We start from the raw sequence: 18,432 nt of genomic DNA, 5'->3' as shown, positions 1-18,432 counted from the left end.
TCCATGGCAAATTTCCACAAGCTAGCTATGCAGAGGGTAAAAATATACCTCTTTGTTTTCATAACTCCATTTGATGACCACTAGTCCCTGTATTATGAGAGAATAATCATTCCCTATTTATGTTCCACATGACAGGCATGACTTTATTTTTAGTATATTCAATCTCATTTATCTCTTTTCCAGTTTGCTAAATCCCATTTCATTCAGCTGTTCCTTCCATAAAAATCACGCCATCCTCTTGGTCGTCTTTTTCCATACCTTACCTTGTTTTATTAAATTCCCTTTGAGATGCCAGATCTGAATTGCATACAATATTCTGGCAGGGACACCAAATGTTTATTCAGTGACATACAGAACAACATAGAGCAATTTCTTCCCTAATATTTTATTCCATTAGCCAGAAATATTGAGCACCTAAACCTCCAGGATTTTGCTGAGAATTACATACATTTTAGAAAACTGAAACGGATGATCTCTGCCTAGCCATGTAAATACCATATATAATATATACAAACACACACACAAATATATATATTGATTTATATCCATGTCACCTCAATGCCTCCCAAGTGTATAAAATAGAAACAACCGTAACGAATCTCTTTCCTCCTCACAGCCTGCAGAAGTTTCATTGATTGGGTGGCTGTTTAAATGTGCAGCCAAGCACACATCTCTGGCAGGATCTGCATCTCTATACATTTAGAATATGGGACAAAAGACTTTCACAAAACTGAGGTTTTTGCTCAAGTCCAATTATGTTTCTACTCTAGCCTGGCTCCAGTTAAAAGCTCTCACACTAACTACTCTAGACCATTATTAAAAGTCAAGCCTTTTGGAGGGCCTGCTTCCCCAGGGTGAATAGAGCATTAGGGTGGGGTTTCATGGCATATGAGCTACTCTTATTTTTTCCAGATCCTGGATTCACATCTAGGTATCAAGCCTAAAACAAACTCCTTTATTCACATACAGGCTAGAACACAACTTGAAGCCGTATCTCAAGTGTGGTAGCATTTATTACAGCAGAACCCATTCCTTCCCTGTTCTTCATCCTGTTGGGAGCCTGTAGAAGGCATAAGCTGAGTATTCTGGGTTTGAATTTCTTTGCACATTCACCCTTTCAGCATCAATTTGAGTATCTCCACACTGCAGAGAAGCACTGTGCAACATAGGGAACAGGCCTAAGAGAGGCTCACAAAGTCAACTGCACAGCCACGTACAGAAACCCGAGAAACCATCCTCTCAATTCCCCCTTTTCAGATCTTCTCCTTACTCTTTAGCATATTCCTGCCTCCACAGCACTCCCAGCCTTGGATCCCCTCCGCAGTTTTGCTAACAGTGCGCCACAGTCTCTGCTGAGGCACATGACACGCACAGAGAATGGCTGACTCCACAATGCCTTTCCCACTCTCCAGGAACAAAGCGACATTACCTTTTTAATCTCTGCCTTCGACTCAGTATGGTGTTCTTCCATTGACTGCAGCTCTTTGATATTCTCAGCCAGCTCTTCACTCAGCTGTACACACCTCGCATTTGAAGACACCAGGCTGGGTGCCAAATGTAAAACTACGGATTAGAATACTCCAAGAAGGAGAATATGGTCAGGAGAAACTTTGATCTTCCAAGCAGTCTCCTATGTCCGTCACAACAGAAACTGAACTCTAACCAAGAAGTTCCTTAGCAATCCTTTGGTTTTGTGTACCAAAATCCTTTTAAAAGGAATCAGGAAGCTGATCTAATAGATACAGTGGTTTCCTGTTTGCTTCTTTGTCATAATAAGATTACCAACTTCCCACGCAAACATTTGTCTGAAAACCACAAACTCAGAGAGGAAAACTTGTTTATAATTCTTATTTCATAGGTTTAGATCTGGTTCTTACCAGCTGCCTAACAAAGACTCCCTAACCTATTACAAATGAAAGTGCTAAGCCTAAGCAAGCCAACATACTGAAAACACCCACAGTGTGCAGTGAAAAGCAGCCAGCCAATTAGCAAAACAGTCTCACTATTAAACTGCAAAATGAATAACATTTGATTTCTTTAGCCCTTTAATATTTCTAAAAGCCTACAAAAATCAGTGGGCCTGGTTAATTTGATGAATACAACACATTAGGTATTACATTATTATCCAAGTTTCATTGCACATTCAGGGAAAGCAAGCAGTCAGCTACCTGTTCTCAAGGTGAGTCACCTCTGACTGTAAGTGCTGTTCCTTCTTCTGGGCAACATCCAGCTGCAGGAGTACATGCTCCAGCTCTAGCCCCGGAGAAGACAACTGCTTCTCCTGCAAGCGCTCCTCCAAGGCCCTAACCAGAAACATGAAGTTTAGTTTCAGTAAAATACATTATGCTTGATTACACCGATACAGAAAACACAATCACTATTTGCTTGGAATTCTCTGAAAATTGCACAAAACCCAACACTAGGTGACACGTGTGCACTGTGAATACACAAACATGTCAGCTAGAGGACAGCTCCCTTTTGAGTTCAGGGTGATTGAAGAGGACTGCATCCTATTTTGATGTTGGCCTCCCTGAACCAGACAGTTCCACTGCCATTATCAGACATCCAGTAACTGCTCACAAGAACCTGTGTGGCAGTCAGGTAACATAAGCCAACGTGGCCATTAGAACCCTCTAGCTTTTGCACGTTGCCAGTGCAGGAGGGAAAGGCCGAGATGATCTTCTCACACGTGTTACCTTACCAGGGTCCTCATTTTACATCATTAATTCAGTGAGAACTTCCACTGACATTGGTAAGCTCAGTATCAAAACCTGAAAGTCCTCCAGCACACATACACACACACAAAAAGAAGTAAACCATGCTCAGAAGCTCTGTGCTGCCTCCAGAAAGCTAGATGAATAGAAAACTGATTCCTTCCACACTCTTTGCTGAGAATCAAAAGCAATGCAAACTGGCAAACACTGCAAGGAAGCACAGCACTTGTGAGAAACTACTCCCCTGTATTTCAAGTGATACAGAGCCAGCTCTATGAAAATGCTTCTTCTGTTCTCAGTGGAAGAAACTGGCATATAGATTTGGATGCAAGAGCATAAGTACCAGTGAAGCACAGATGTTACCTGATGAGGAGTTCTTTTGTGTGAAGAGTTTCAGTCACTCTGGCCAGCTCTTTCTGCAACTGTTCCTGGTGCAGCTTGGAGCTGTCAATGAAGTCTTCCTGAGACTGCAAGGTGGCTCTCAGTTCCATCTTCTCATCCTGTAACACCTGCAGGGGAGGAAGGAATGACTGTTGGAAGATGGACTACACTAGATCAGATTGCTGTAATGATAAGAGAGGTTGAACAGATTTCTAAAGAACCCTTGAAAATAGTGCGGAGCACCACATGGGTACAAAGCCAGCTTTGAGGCTGATCAGGAACTTCACAAAGGCTCTAGAACGCTTACAAAGGCTCAGTGCTTTAAATTCAGTTTCCCAACAATTCCTTCACTGACCTCTAACATTTTCTTGGATTGCCTTAGTTCTTCTTGAACTCTTTGCTGATCTTCCAGAATCATCCGATTGTTTTCAGTCAGATCATCCACTCTCATGTTAAGCCTCTCCACCTCCAGCTCGTTGGCACAGATAGCATCATTGGCCCTCTCCAGCTTGCTGGTTAAGTGCTGGATTTCCGATCGGCTAGCCAGCTCCACTGACTCCAGAATCTGCTTCCTATTGGCAAGCTGAGTCTGCTAACAGTAATCGGTATGTATGAAAGTGAAATTCTTGATAGTACAGTACATCAAACCTGATTCAAAACAACTATTAGTTTCTTTGCACAACAAGTCACATCTTCGAAGTAAGCATGACTACCTTCCAGGGAATGAAGGAAAGCATTATTCCAGGGTTACAAGGTAGGGCAGTTTTGAAGCTAGACAGAATTAAAAATAAATGAGAGGCCTCTCTGATTCCAAAAGGGTTTCAAAGAGAATCTCAGAAAAGAGGATCTCAAATCACTCAAGTTGTACAGGTATGAACTAAGAACAAAGCTGCTTAATATTTTTGCCCATTAACCTATGGCTAGACCAGAAGAAATGACAGCATGTAAGGTTTGCAAATGCCATACACGAGCTAGAGATTACCCCATCATTAATTCCACGCTAGGACAGAAAGCAGCTCTTGGTGCACAATAAGGGGGGGAAAAAAAAGATCAAAAACTGAACTGGGTACAACCACCAATTATGCTTTGCTTTATGCAGTAAATAATCTGGTTCTAACACCCTGCTAGAATGCTCACTTTGAATGTTTCATTGTTTTAGCAGCAGACAAAAAAAAGTAATAGCGTAAGGAACATATGACTAGCAAACAATACATGCACTATTATTTACAAGCATGATACTTTATTTCATAGCATTTTTTCCACATAGTTAATTGGTGAAATTTAACAAGCCAGCTCTCATGTAAGCTTCTAAGAATATTCACTTTGTGTATTTCCTTTTGTATAGTACCTTATAATTTTTAAAGGCTGAAACAAAATATTTGAGTAGTCCTTTACTCCCAATTTCTAAGAGCAGCAATTCCTGCCAGCTTCAGAATCACCGCTTGCCTGACACATAATGCCTCGTAGCTGAGAAAACTATAGGAACTGTGCGTTTGGAAGACTATGGTATAATTTTGATTACAGTCTTTTCATTATTTGAATAGTCATGACAGAAAATGTAATCAAGAGGGGCAACAGTTTAAAGTATAGCCTTTCTCAGCCCAATAAACCAGGGTGCCAGACTACCTGAGCATTTATTTCTGCATTAGGAAAACATTTAAGCTCTCTCTTACTTCCAGCCACAGAACATGCACAGCAGCACAGAAATCAAGTTTCACCTGTTGACTTTAAGGGCTGCAGGTGTTACAGAGAGGTGCTCATCACTGGATGAGAATGGCAGGCTTCCCTTAACTACGTTGAAAGATATGAGGGGGACCCAGCTGAAAGCACGGAAAGAGAGAGTACTCCACGGTCACAGATCTCAGCTTGACCTTGTGCCAGAAAAGCAACCAAGCATACAAAATGCATAGAAACATCCAAGACAAGAATTTAGTACTTTCATGCTGGGCTTTTCAAAGAAACCGAGGTTTCAGGCAGTCTGTTCACAGCAACTATGCACCTAACTCACCTACACTGCTTAGGAAAAATGTCCCCAAATGTCTGTTCTTCTGCTGCACACTGAGTTCCTCCGTGCTCCAGTATACCAGCCTGCACTCCAAGGACACATCTGTTCTCAGACAATTGAGCTATCAATGATAAAAAGACAGCAGAGCAGCAAGACCTTCTGCTCAACAACTCTCTCTGCATTTGTAGATCTACTAGTGTCAGCCTCTCACAAAGCCCTGTCAGAGCCAGCTTCAATCCTGTCATCACAAGCTTCCTCCTTGCAGGAGCTTCCACTCAAGAGTAATTCAGGAGCCCATTAAGTGTAAAGTCCCCAGCAAGAGCTTCTTATCAGTGTCTGCTGTGATTGTGTCAGTGTGACTTCACAGCTGTGCTCTAGGTCAATTCATCTTGCTCTGCTGCAGGACCACTAACTCACTGAATGATTAGCTTTTCAGGAACAGCAGCCCCATTACTTCTTGCCTTTAGGAGACCAAAAATAAGAATAAAAAACAGGGCTGAAAAATGCTGTTACTTCAGTACTTTGAAGTATCTGTTGTAGGGGAAGACTATTTTCCAGTATCATCCTCTGAGCTGGACCTTCAAGGTACGTATTTAGCTACTGGCAGGTAAACAGCTTTGAACTAGATGACTTGATGTAACAGCTATAAGTGTTGTATGTCGTGGTCTCTGCCTCTCAGGGAAAGCTTCAACCTACTACCTTCTCTGCTAATTGGAGCAGGGGGAGGGAGAGCTGCAAGAGGTTTGTCTAACCTCTGTTGATAGACTCCAGATCTTTTTTCCCATACAGCACTTATACAAAGTAAAGCTTATTCCACCAGGACATTAGAAGTCATTTCAATGGCAACCTAAACTGGATTCAAGCCTGAGAGATTTCATTAGTCTCTCCCTCTTCCCTCCTCCCTGCTCTCCCACCTGCTGCCACAAACAAAACAAAACAAAACAAAAAACTTTCAGCACATATTAATTGTACCTGAATGAGCTCAGACTGCTCAGCCAAAGCCTTCCTCTGTGCTTCCAGCGATGCCACCTGCTGCTGGTAACGCAAACGCTGCTTCTCCCAGTCAAGTGATTTCTGACGAAACTCCTGCAAGGACAGCGGGGGTGGCTTAGAGCAGTACATCCACTCAGTTGACAAGATTGCCCCCTTCCAGGTCATATCCATGTTTGCTTTCTCTCCCCACCATATCCTCACGCACCTTTCCCCACAGCGGGGATACCATTAGCCAGTCATTTGATGCACCAACTCAGCGGTACACAGCCCCTCACATACTGTGCTTGCTTGTATTTCCCTCCCTCTTGAGATAAACGTCAGTGTCAATTATTGCTGTTTACAAATGTTAAGTGCTAAAAGATTCATGGCTAGTTTCATGGATTTGTTGTCAGAGGTTTAACAATTCAGATCGGCTTTAGCTTCCAAGACAGGCTGCTATTGAAGTCACAAAGATGGCAACCATTAACTACAGAGTTTTAATGCTATCCTCTGCTCCACAAATTGGACACTGCCGTCAGTCAGATGCATTTGTCAGCTTTGTCTACAGGGTACATTAGAAGAAAATTGAGTGTGGTTGAGCTCAGCATAGCAGGAAGATTAAAAGACGAAACATGGTTGAGAAGTTTTATAAGTAGCTCTTCCCCTCTCGAAGAAGCGAGATGACAACCTCACCACACGGGAATTATTCCACTCACATAATTAATTACTCTTCCAGCACTTTCTTCCTTTCATTTATTCAAAGATTAAGAACAGCGAAATAGTTTATCCTGTGTACTGAGAGGCCTCAATGCAGACAACAGTCTTTATTACAGAAGTAATTGAGAAGAGCTAGATGGAGAGTACCTTTTCACCAGGATTCACAGTCCACTTCCTAGTTCACTACTCAAAGTCACCAGTGAAGCCCAGAAAGTCAGTTCATACGTGCGAACTGATTAGCAGTTGCTTTCTAACTACTTACCTCCAGCTTCCTGGTCAGTCGTCTCATTTCAAACTGGTCATCCCCTTGTCTCTTGTTAGATTCTTCTCTAGCTTCTCTCATTTGTTTCTTCTGCAGCTTCTCATAGCTTCTTCTCAGCCTAGCCAACTGCAGGAGTTCAGTAAAAAGGACAACTTTGTTCAAGGCCACCAGGCAAGAATTAAATAGCTCTTTGAGGGAAGGCATACAAAATGGTTTCACGCAAACAATTCCCCCAATCAAGGCCACACAGCTTGCAAATGAAGATTTATATTTGTATAATGAGCCTATTATACTGATAGTATCATAAAATACGCTGAGTTATATAAGAGGAGCAAGATGCCACACTTAAGTCATGACATCAGCAGCTCCAATTAGACCCCTGTCTTACCACAATTAAAGCATGACTAAAATATTGATCAGATGGAGGTTTACTTGTAGCTGTTAATGTAGCTACAGCGTGGTACCTCCTCTCTCTACAGGTGACTCCCAGCCACAGCAGCAGAAGCAGAACCTGTGGTCCATCTCCTATGGCGGGGCACACCATGCCAAACAGGGGCAGGCGGAAGTCCTACACAGAAGTACAGTTTCTTCGAGGTTAAAGCGAAGCTCAGGTGGGGACTGGAACTCTTCCACTTAGCAGAAGGAAGATTTGAGAATTGCTATTATACATAATATCAACACTACTTCATCTGTCATTTTTTGCTTAGATACACTGTGCATTTCACAATGACTGGAGCATGCCAACAGAAAATATCACTCCTCTGCCTACTGCTAGAATGCTGAAGTCTTATCAGAAGCACGAATGAGGAAAAAACTCTTGATATTAAAATGACCCCCTGTGAAAACAATCACTTGCAACTTGCACAGCATTTTCCATCTGATGAGCTCCCTCAACTCAATTATTAAATAAATTAAGTTTCCACTTCATGGTCACATGAATTTGAGACGACATCGTACCCATTTTGGGAAACGATGGAGAAACTTAAGCCCACGGATAAACAGGAGGACTGTGAGAACAAACGCCTGAATCAAGGCCTCATGATTCAGTCCCACACACCGGTCACAAAAGGTTCTCCAGTGCCCTGAGTCAGCACAGTACTTCGGCACGTTCAATGGGAATGGACAGATGTACAGGCTTAGAGTTAATATGTGAACATGTTTTGCCAAACGAGTCAGGAGATTACAAGCAGTGGTTTATTCTTTCAACAACCTCAGTGAGTTGGACACCGTACCTGTAATTTTACTGGTAATTGTGGTAAACTGAGATAGAAAGAATTTCCCCAAACAGCACTAGCAACAGAAGACCGAGGAATATTGCAGCTTAATGTCATCTACATTAATACTTTTTGGGTAAAACACCAACGCATTGCAATTTTAACCACAACACACACTTTATTTCAGCCTTCACAATTTTGGCAGATCTGCCAATGCACCTCAGCTTTGCTCTGCAGCTTATCCACTATTCCGGTGGGAACATCTACTGAATGAAGACTGTTAATCATACGGAACAGTAAGGTGTTTTAAATGAGGACAGATGCTTTCCGTCGTCAAAGCTAAGGCTACCAAATTAATTTAACTTACAGCTTACAGTGAGCATGAACCAAGCCCAACCCTCCAGAGAAAAAAGGTCAGCACTCTACTAGCTGTTCATGCTATTTACTCGCTGCTTCTGACAAGCAAGTGGAGACAGGCAAAGAGTTAAGGCATAAACATGGAATGCTGCTGTACTACCTGCAGGATATTGCGTGTGTATCTCCTTGTGGTGAACAAGCTTTTTGAGATGAAAGCTCTGAAACTGTTTTTTTCAAAATATTTTCCAAGCGCACTTAGTTTTTATTAAGCATATTAAGACTAATATGCCTTGGAAGAACAAAATCCCCATCAAAAAAAATGTCAGAATCAATGGAGGCAGAAAGATGATGAGACTGCATACCAATCTCGTCTCATTTTCTTCATACAATCAAGGCCAGTTACACCACCACCCCATTTTAATTTCATGAAATGCTGAAGGAGCAAACTGCTGTTGCCTGTACCCATAGCAACTTCTGTATAAGCACTATGGTGACTAGAATTGGCAAATACAGGAAATTTTTGCAGTAAACTTCTGCAGATGTCTAACACATGAAAATTGCAACAGTACACTTACTACACATTTCTACTCCAACAGTCTTCTTTGTCACAGAGTTCCTCCCAAGTGCTAAAAAACCAGGGCTATCGAAGCATAAAAATACCACTTTGTGTGCAATGCTCTCTTTTTTAAGAGCATAAACATCCAAAGAATGGGAAGTTTTAAAACCATGACATTTAAACAACAGCAATGATGCAAAGTATTTCACCTATCAGATCATATGTCAACTGAGAACCAAAAACCAATCTTCTCTTTTTGAAACTTACCTCCTCTTGAAATTTCTTTAGTTGCTGTTCGTATTCTCTAACCAAGTCCTGTTTGGCTGTTTCCATGTCTTCTAGCTGCTGACGCAACATGCCAACCTGAATGATAAATCAAAATGCAGATGAATAAAATAGAAGCAGACTTCACTGTCAGTAAATACAGGGATTACTTTTCATTTCATAAATATACACTGGAGAAGGAGTGGCAAATGAATGCTAAGAGACCCTCAATCTCCTAGCAACTGGATGTTTCAATGGGGTCGCTCACTATGAACCAGAGTAGGCTTATGCCTGAATCTTTGGTTGGCTGGGACCAGAACTGCTTCTGTTCTGGCCTCTTGCTTTCAACCAGTTTCTGGCTTTCATTTTTGGGGACAAAACTGACAGTTTTGGCTTGGAAGAAAATGGTATTTTTCTCTATCATTTTCATCATACGGCCTCCCTGACTCTTGCTGATTTTGTCTGATCCACAGAAAGATACAGAAAGTCATTGTACAAAAGAAAGTCAATGCTCCACATCCTGTGCAGAAACGTCACATGTTGGTACTTCTACACTAATAAAGCAATTTATTACATTTCCTTCAGTCTTTAGATACAGGCTACAATAAATAGCCCTCGGAAAACCTCCCAGCAACATCTTGGTGTAGTTTACACCACTAAACATTTTTCTGCCCATGCATGCAGGCTGCAAGGCTGTTGGCTACTGCTGTGTCCAGATTCAGCACCTCTGGGTTCTCTTCAGAAACTCTGGCCATTCAACTTGCACCGACTTCAACCAACCCTTAGAAAGCTGATCGTTTGACTTTGGTTGAATTATGAACTGGACACCCTTGTCCAACAGACTCCTTTATAAATTTGAGTGCTGATTTCCAGTCATGAGACAGGCTCCTGTTTTGCTTAGCATAGCTGTTTGCTAAAGTTAATCCTTTGTTTTGACCTGGCAGTTAAACAAACAAATCTGAATCAAATCTGATGGAACTAACTAAAATACAGGTCCATGCAAAGTCAACAGACTCTGAAACTGAGGTTCAGCCTTTATATTGTATTGTAACATGTAAAACACCCAGCTGGATGCTGATCAGGAAGCAATAAACCAGAGGCAGTACCTCCTTATATTTTTCCTCCAGAGCAGCCCTGGCCGAGGAAAGCTCCTGCTCTCGAACACTCAAGCAAGATTCCAAAGCCTGTGTCTGACCTTCCCACTCAGACCTCTTGTGAGCCACCATAATGTCGATCTGCTTCATCAGCTCCTGCAGCTCAGCCTCGCAGGAAGTCAAGAACCCACCGCTGGAAGGGAAAGAGCTTCAGGTCACAAAGCAGGCACCACCCCACACAGGTCCAGCATCCCCACACCAGTGAAGTCAGCAGAACCAACTGACTTGCACTAAAGGCACCGGCACTGCACATGCAGTACTGTGAAGTCTATGCAAGTCAGCTTGCAGAGAAATTTATGGAATACTTATGCGTTCACCCAATTGTCTAATGCACTAACTCACAACTGGTACATTCATATCACTGAACAGAAACTTACATTTGGCAATGACCAATGAAGAGTACTTTTGAAATCCCAGTCAGAACAAATGACCTATACACTTTAAAATGTAGGGTGTTTTGCCTTCTACTCACCACATAACAAGCACCTATAAACACTTTTGTCTTGGTAGCATGCATTATCAAGGCAAACCAGAAGATGTTATATCCACATTTTGTATTGGTCTTAATTGCTCTCCAGACAGAGGCATTTTATACCAAGTTTCAGTCACCAGAGAAATCTTACAGCCAAGCTATCAGCTCCTGAAAACAAAAGTTTATCACAAATGCAGACAAACCCCTAAGTAGAGGGGGTTGGATGACAACATGATAATGAAGAATAAACATTCTCAATCCAATAGGGAGAGTCTGCTCCCTAGTGATGCTGCAGTTTCTAATTTGGTGCAGTAATTATTGAAGCCAATTCAACTAAACTCCTCTGAAACTTCACAAGCTGCTAAGCCAGGGACAATATTAAGGCTTGCAAGATACAGCCCTAGAGGGCAGTGAACTCCATGATGATCTTCACCCCTTTAATTTGCCTGTCAAACAGAAAGCACTGAAAAGAAATGGAAATCAATAGGTTAAAGGATTGAAATTTCTCTGTTCCCCCAGAGCATATGCACACTTCACAACTTGACAGTTTTTCTATAGGGAAAGAAATAGTTCTTAAAGCAGCCAAAATCAGTTAAATTTGAAGTTCACCCTGTCCTGCAAGTTAACCAAAAATTAGCAGCTATTATGCAGAGCAAGAACATTTCCTTCTCAGCATCTGCTAATATAAAGCTGAGTCTAAACTTGATTTGTGCAACCAGTTATCTGTAGAAAATATATGGTATCAGTAAACTTGAGTCACGTTCTCAGAGAAAACTATGAAAATGGCATCAATGATTTTTGCTTCGTGTTTGTTTAGTAAACAAAACATTTTTTCCATTATTGGCACTACAGTCTCTCTCTGGGATCCAAAAGTCTAGATACTTTAACCTAAGACAGACCATTAAGGATTCTTCAGAGACGAATGGGACTCTGCCATTTCAACACAAGCAGGAACTAATCAGATGCTTGCATTAAAAACAGACAGCAAAGATATGTCTCATTAACCTTGCAGGGCTCTTAAGAAAAATATTTATTCACACTTCTAATTGCCATTGCTCCTGATGCTACAAGGTAAGAAGGGTCTTTTTAAAAAAAGGGGGCAGAGGGGTAAAGGTTTTAGGAAAATGAAACATTGAAATTCTAACAATTAAGACTGCAATATCTGACAGCAAGGGATTACTGCAAAGCCAGCTAGCTGAACCAGCGACTTTGCTTCTGCACCAGCTGAAGGCCACTGCACGCTGTATTTGTCCACCAGCAGACGGTGGGGGATAAACACTAAAGACCTTATTTAAGCAATGGAAGTTTGCATAATAATGGTTTTGGTATAAAACGGATTTGGTTGTAAATAAGAGGGAAGCTCTGTACTTAAACTATTTTAAAAGACTGGCATACACTTTTGCTTACATACCTCCCCTGCCCATTTCTTTGCATTCCTTCCAATAAAGCCTCCATCAGCAAATCGGAGTGGATTTATCAGCTAGGAAAATACACAAAAGCAGCGCTCACCCGTGGCAATGTAACAGCAAGCCTACTTCTCCATCCAGCTGCAGAACAAACAGACAAGTCCACAGGGGAAAGAAGTTAAAAAAATACATAATATATAATTATCACACAACTACAAATGAGCAGAACAGTGGTCACCTTCATGAATTTACAAGCAAAATAAGGGAAAACAGTTTTTTGTACAAAAGAAGATCCAATAGAAGCATGCAGCGCTATGAGATCGCAGCAATACTATGCTCCTTAGAGCACATAACTGCAACTCACGCAGCAGCTGTACCAAACCATGCCAAACGTCCACACGGCCAGCCCAAGATCCACCTCTGACTGATACATCTGTCACTTCAGACAAAAAATATCAGTACTGTGTAAAACTAGGGGTATGAATCCATCTTTCACTTAGGTCTCTCCCTAGCCTATCACAGTCTAAACAGACCACGCAATTTTCTGCTGCGTTCAGGATACACTGCTGGTTCGTATGGTTCTGAGAACTGCCTTTTAAAGATGGCAGTCACTTTTTAAAAATTCCTCTGGTGCCTTAAGCTATGAAGGTAAGCTGCCCAGGTGTACAGCAGCAGTACGTTGCCTTAGTTAACCCAACATCCTTCAAGTCACACACACGCATACGTATGCACGCATGCAGAATTTTCACCTATATGTGTAGCAAGAAGGGCTTATCCTACAGGCAAAAATGGGGGGAGGTTAAAAATGAAAATAACAAAAAAAGTTAAGCTACAACGGAACCACGCCAGAAAGACAGAATTTATTTCAATGGCTCCTCCATGAACCAGTGGCTCCTTAACAGAAAAACGGTTAAACACCTGAGGATAAAGAAGTACACTTCAGCTTCGCTCCGTGGAGGCATAAGCACCATCTTCTGTTGCCAACACATCCATACAGTCTCAAGCCCTGATACCGGGTTATTAAGCAATTAACAGAAGGGGCAGTCGGTCAGGGCAAATGAGATTTTCAAAAACGCAGGCCTGGCTTTGCTCTCTTTTCATTTCCATCCGAGCTCCCATCCCGAGCTCCTACAGCGCTTCCAAACCCCATCCGGACATTAGACCTGGGGACTCGAGCAGTACCTCAACCCCCCCCACCCCCGTGCACAAAAAACTCCCGTCTCACCGAGGAGGAGAACAGAAAATCCTCTCCCCACTGAAGCAGCCTCTCCCTGCTCCGTGCTTAACACCGCCCCCCCCCAGCACCCCAGCCCAAGACCCAGCCGCGGCAGAACCGAGCCGAGGGAGGGAACCTGGCAAGTGCCGGACCCAGACAACCCCCGAGCACCACACGCGGCCTCGGGCTGCTCCGCTCTCCGCCGCCCGCTCCCCGCCCGGCCTCCGCCGGGGGACGGCGCCGCTTGATGACGGCTGGCGGCGGGCGCCGGGGAGCGGCGGCGACCCGAGGCGGGCCGAGGCAGCGGCCCCAGCCCCGGGAGCCGCCCAGGGGCCAGACGGAGCCGCCGGGGCCGTTGGGTTTGCACCGTTCGGGGGCCGTGGCGGCGGCGTGCGCCGCCATTAAGCGCCGGGTGCTCCCGCCCGTGCGGGGCCTCACGCTCTCCTACAGGATATTTGTAAAGGTCAGTAGCCATAAACGCGCTCAGGGCTGCGCGATGGGTAGCGGCAAGGCTTGCTTTCTGGCAGACTTCACGCTTCATGTGATCGGATCAAGCCCAAAAGCCGGGTGGCCCTGCCTGGGCAGGGGTGGGAGCAGAGGGACCCGAGGTGCCTCCACCTCGGCCGCTCCGCGTGGGTCTGTGAAGGCAGCGTGGTATTAACGTGCGTGTCAGAAACGGCGTCTCGGTGTCCCAGGTCTGGCGGTACCTGCCCGCTGCGAGGATGGACAGCGAGGTGCAGAGGGATGGCAGGATCTTGGACCTGATCGACGACGCGTGGAGGGAAGACAAGCTGCCCTACGAGGACGTGGCCATCCCGCTGGTAGGTGAATCGCGGCTTGTCAGCCCGAGGTACGGCTGGTGCGTTTCGCACAGCCCCTGCCAAAAATGGCACAGACGATATTGCCGGTGGCAGCGCTGATTTGTACAAAAGGTTCCTGGGATGGGTATGACTTGCTCTTTCCCGCCCCGTGTGCCAGTCAGGCCTGCGTGTAGACGAGGACGTGGATGTTCCTGTCCCCATTCCCCAGCCAGTTGCCAAATCTCCTCAGAACTGTAGCACCCGTCCCACCACACACTGCGGGGTTTGGCATCGGGGGAAGCAGAATTGCCCTCTGTGCTGCCCTTTGGCATTATCAGCAGTGACCACTTAGTTTGTAGAACAGAGAGGGTCAGTCTTATGCTGACAGTTGAAGTCTTGGTTTCACTTTATTTCCACTTCCTGACATTCCCTTATAAGCAGCTCATCTTTTTTTCAAATGTCTTCCTAATCAGACTTCTCCAAATACATCGTTGTAGTTGCCACTTCAAGGATAGTAGGGAAAATACTGGCACCTGCAAGTAGCACTCTTGCTTGTAATGCTGGCAGCTATCCTTCCATCCAGTCTACAGCCTGTACAGCTGCTAAGCCAGAGAGGTGCAGCTGAGGAAAAGCTACCTCTTATCCCACAAATCCCCAGGCTGAAGCTTCACATCTCCCCTACCAGCACCTTCCTTAGCCATTGGGAACTGTCTGTGAACTGTGAAGTATCTGAGGATTTTCCCTTTCCTTCTTCAGTCAGCTGAATGAGCTTTACCCTGGCTAGCACTGACGAAGTAGTCATGCCAAAATTGTGGCAAACAGTAGGCTGCTAGTTTACTTTAGAATCATAGAATCATAAAGGTTGGAAAAGACCTCCAAGATCATCTTGTCCAACCGTCTCCCTACCACCAATATTACCCACTAAACCATGTCCCTAGGTACCACAACCAACCTTTCCTTAAACACCCCCAGGACGGTGACTTTTAGCACAGAGACATTTCCAAATTTCCAGTGACATGGCTCAGGCTTTAGCCCTTACATCACAGCATGCCACCATTCTTGAATAACGCAGCTCAGGTTTGGCCAAGCCCCTTCTTGGTGCAGTGAGGGGATCTCAAAACTATGATCCAGTCAGAGCAAGACGCCCAGCACTGTCTCTTTGGGGGACAAGGTGCAACTACTCACCTCCAAAATCCATATATACAGCACACAAGTTTTCACAGAATCACAGAATCATCTAGTTTGGAAGAGACCTCCAAGATCACCTAGTCCAACCTCTGACCTAACACTAACAAGTCCTCCACTATACCATATCACTAAGCTAACTTCACTTTCCTGCCAAGGTTTGAGCTAGAGGGAAGGATTTTGTACAACTGTGGTTCTCAGATATGAGAACCCAAACCCCACTTTGCTTAGAATAATGTGTTTTTAAGGCTGGCTGAATATTATAAACTGGTTCCTTGATGACATTTGCCATCACTCTGTGTCCAGGTCAAGAAACACTACTGTTTCTTTCCTTACAGCTATCATCTCTTCAGCTACTTACAGCACATACAGGTGGCAGCCTCAGAGCAGGAAGCCTCATCAATTAACAATAGAAAGAAAGGCCTGGTTGTGGATACACAGATCCTCAGGGATGGGATTGGCTCTGATCACATGGAGAAACCAGCACAAATTCATGGGAGACTTGATCAGAAGCACTGTGAAGGAGCAAGCAGAATAGCTGCACAGTGGTATCTGAGCCTGTCCTGAGCATCTGATCCAGTGCTCATTGCAGAGACTCCCATGAACTAACATGGGCTGAAATCATATGCCATTTTCAAAACTGACAGATTTTATTTACCTCATGATGGGATTTCCAGAGATCTAGAACTCAGAATTCTTGCCCAAACAGTTGTTTGCAGAATGTCTTGCGGAATAACACATACTCTTTGTGACCACACCAATACAGCAACACTGAGAACAAATAATATAAGGAAGCAAAATGAAATTTCACTTAAGCTATACTTCCTCCTTACTGTGCCCCGAGGAGCTCTGTGCTGCACCTGGTAGAGGTTTCTGACATTTCCTCTCGCTGTAGCACAGCCACACCTGTGTTCAGCATGTAGGAAGAGGAAGGATTTCTCACCTGCCACAGGAAAGTAATATGTTGCAGAGCCAGTTGTCTAAATACAGCTACAATAAATGCAATATCTGTATTCTTGGCAACAGCAAAAGAAACACATTGCAAACCAGCACTGAAATAATTGCACCGTACTATTATTTACTTATTTTGCTTTTGCTATATATTCTTCTTCGCTGCGTGTGCAGTCTGAGTATACAGCAAGGCCCCAGGGCCCTGGAAAACCAATTTACCTTTCAGATGAAGCATCATAATCATATGAAAAGAATATTGTTCATAACTGGGCTTAGTAATGTTTTAACTGAATCACTATGTGTGAAATGTATTGTTCAGATGCCCCCTCTGGTCTCATTTGTGGATTTTTGTATTTATTCATACGAAGTCTTAGTCACCTGCTCCTTCTAGGAAGCAAGCCTATTATGCATGGAATGCATTGTACCTTTTTTTTTTGTTTGTTCTCAGAATGAGCTTCCTGAACCAGAGCAAGACAATGGTGGCACAACTGAGTCTGTGAAAGAACAAGAAATGAAGTGGACAGATCTGGCTCTCCAGTATCTCCATGAAAATGTTCCTCCCACAGGAAACTAGCGAATCAGTCAGATTTCATGCAGGGGATGCATGAATGTGATATAAAAATTATTTTTCATCTGACCATCACTGTCATAAGCTTCTCTAAGGAGGAAACAAAGTTCCTGAAGAAGGCTTGGATTCAAACTGCTCAGTGACTAAACACAGTTTAACATGCTTCTGTGATCTGTGTGAAATAACAAAGGCTATCTGAAACCTCAGAGCTAACATCAGAATGTTTCTCTTTACTTATGTAACATTATTTTATATCTTCTGTTAACTTATTCTTAAGTTGGTGCCAATTTTGTTCTTAAATGTTTTCTACATGTGATATAAAAGTAGTTTTTACTGTTTGACGTTGTTCTTTCCTTTCAAATCTCACAATGGGATCGTTTGTGACTCTGAAGGCTCATGTTCCAAGTATAACGGTGTATTTTGTGGTTAGAGCTCACTATAGAAAACCCAGATAACGTTGAGTCAGTTGTTACCATCTTTAACCAGTGTGTGACTTGAGTGAAAGATTGGTCAGTCAGATTCTAGGGCTGGAAGTTACGTGTAAACACAAGTGGCTATTTGAACTCCTCATCTCAGGATTTGATGGTGGCGTTGGACAACATCTCCAGTGCTGACATCCTGGGGATGTTTGCCAACGTGCATTCTGTAACCAGTCTAATTTATGCTGAAATGGGGGTTACTCAGAATCATTGTCTTTTGACAGATGTTAGAGTTACAGGGAAGAGCCTGCCAGTCCCAGTCTATTGACTGATGATAGCTGCTTGGATGAGCTGTCTCACAGGGGAAACAGCAATCTAAGGGAAGTGGTGGGGAAAAGAAACAAGTGGAGCTTAGCTTCAGGCAATAAATTGTTACCTCTTTTAATGCTGAGAAGAAAGGCACGGCCCTCTTGATTTCGTTACCTCATTTTATCTCTGATTCTCAAATGTCTTTTGCAATAGGTAAAAGCCTTCTGTTCATCTTGTATGTTTCACTGTTGGACCGATTCCTTCACACCATTGGCAGAACTTGCTAAGGAGAAAATATTTTGACAGAGTTTAGGATTACTGGTAGAAGTGAGAAAGGAACTGGAAGGAAAACAATGTTTCAAATGATTTTCTATTGCCAGTGCACCAGGAAAAAAAAGAAAAAAAATACATTTTCCTGGAACTCACAGCTTCCAGATTCCACAGAAGTTTTTTGGTGTATTTCACAATGTTTATCCTCTTCAAAATTAACAAAACCCAATTAAAATTAAT

The 18,432-nt window shown here is 43.4% G+C and overlaps 2 protein-coding genes across 10 annotated transcripts in view; one reads left to right on the top strand and one right to left on the bottom strand.

Annotated features, from left to right (window-relative positions):
* Nucleotides 1-18,432, bottom strand: part of CEP63 (centrosomal protein 63) — a 37,177-nt gene that overhangs the window by 5,615 nt on the left and 13,130 nt on the right. Inside the window, exons 1-11 of one of the 8 annotated variants that reach the window (XM_040567165.1) lie at nucleotides 13,827-13,842; nucleotides 13,393-13,480; nucleotides 12,480-12,615; nucleotides 10,549-10,729; nucleotides 9,446-9,541; nucleotides 7,052-7,177; nucleotides 6,073-6,186; nucleotides 3,451-3,687; nucleotides 3,078-3,223; nucleotides 2,169-2,303; nucleotides 1,430-1,544 (exon numbers count right to left, since the gene is read on the bottom strand). In XM_040567165.1, coding sequence (XP_040423099.1) covers nucleotides 1,430-1,544; nucleotides 2,169-2,303; nucleotides 3,078-3,223; nucleotides 3,451-3,687; nucleotides 6,073-6,186; nucleotides 7,052-7,177; nucleotides 9,446-9,541; nucleotides 10,549-10,729; nucleotides 12,480-12,523 — 1,194 coding nt within the window. In that variant the 5' untranslated portion in view covers nucleotides 12,524-12,615; nucleotides 13,393-13,480; nucleotides 13,827-13,842. Of the gene's footprint in view, nucleotides 1-1,429; nucleotides 1,545-2,168; nucleotides 2,304-3,077; nucleotides 3,224-3,450; nucleotides 3,688-6,072; nucleotides 6,187-7,051; nucleotides 7,178-9,445; nucleotides 9,542-10,548; nucleotides 10,730-12,479; nucleotides 12,616-13,392; nucleotides 13,676-13,699; nucleotides 13,963-18,432 lie in introns of those variants that run through there. The other 7 variants (XM_040567164.1, XM_040567169.1, XM_040567171.1 and 4 more) reach the window with 7 other exon arrangements.
* ANAPC13 (anaphase promoting complex subunit 13) lies at nucleotides 13,938-17,532 on the top strand. 2 transcript variants are annotated; one of them, XM_040567177.1, is made up of 3 exons: nucleotides 13,970-14,153; nucleotides 14,386-14,511; nucleotides 17,075-17,532. In XM_040567177.1, exons 2-3 carry the CDS (start codon nucleotides 14,413-14,415, stop codon nucleotides 17,198-17,200), a joined length of 225 nt encoding a protein of 74 aa, XP_040423111.1. In that variant the 5' UTR covers nucleotides 13,970-14,153; nucleotides 14,386-14,412; the 3' UTR covers nucleotides 17,201-17,532. The 2 variants fall into 2 exon arrangements, with proteins under 2 accessions (XP_040423112.1, XP_040423111.1); XM_040567178.1 differs by lacking the exon at nucleotides 14,386-14,511 and having other exon boundaries at nucleotides 13,938-14,153.

This window comes from Cygnus olor, chromosome 9 (assembly GCF_009769625.2).
Source record: "Cygnus olor isolate bCygOlo1 chromosome 9, bCygOlo1.pri.v2, whole genome shotgun sequence".
NCBI classification, from domain to species: domain Eukaryota; kingdom Metazoa; phylum Chordata; class Aves; order Anseriformes; family Anatidae; genus Cygnus; species Cygnus olor.
This window is presented reverse-complemented; position numbering and strand designations above follow the sequence as displayed.

Excerpts from the sequence above, each read along its gene's own strand:
- ANAPC13 (XM_040567178.1), top strand. The coding sequence starts at position 13,938 with ATGACGGCTGGCGGCGGGCGCCGGGGAGCGGCGGCGACCCGAGGCGGG. Across the intron at positions 14,154-17,074 it reads CCTACAGGATATTTGTAAAG|AATGAGCTTCCTGAACCAGA; the intron begins GTCAGTAGCCAT and ends GTTTGTTCTCAG.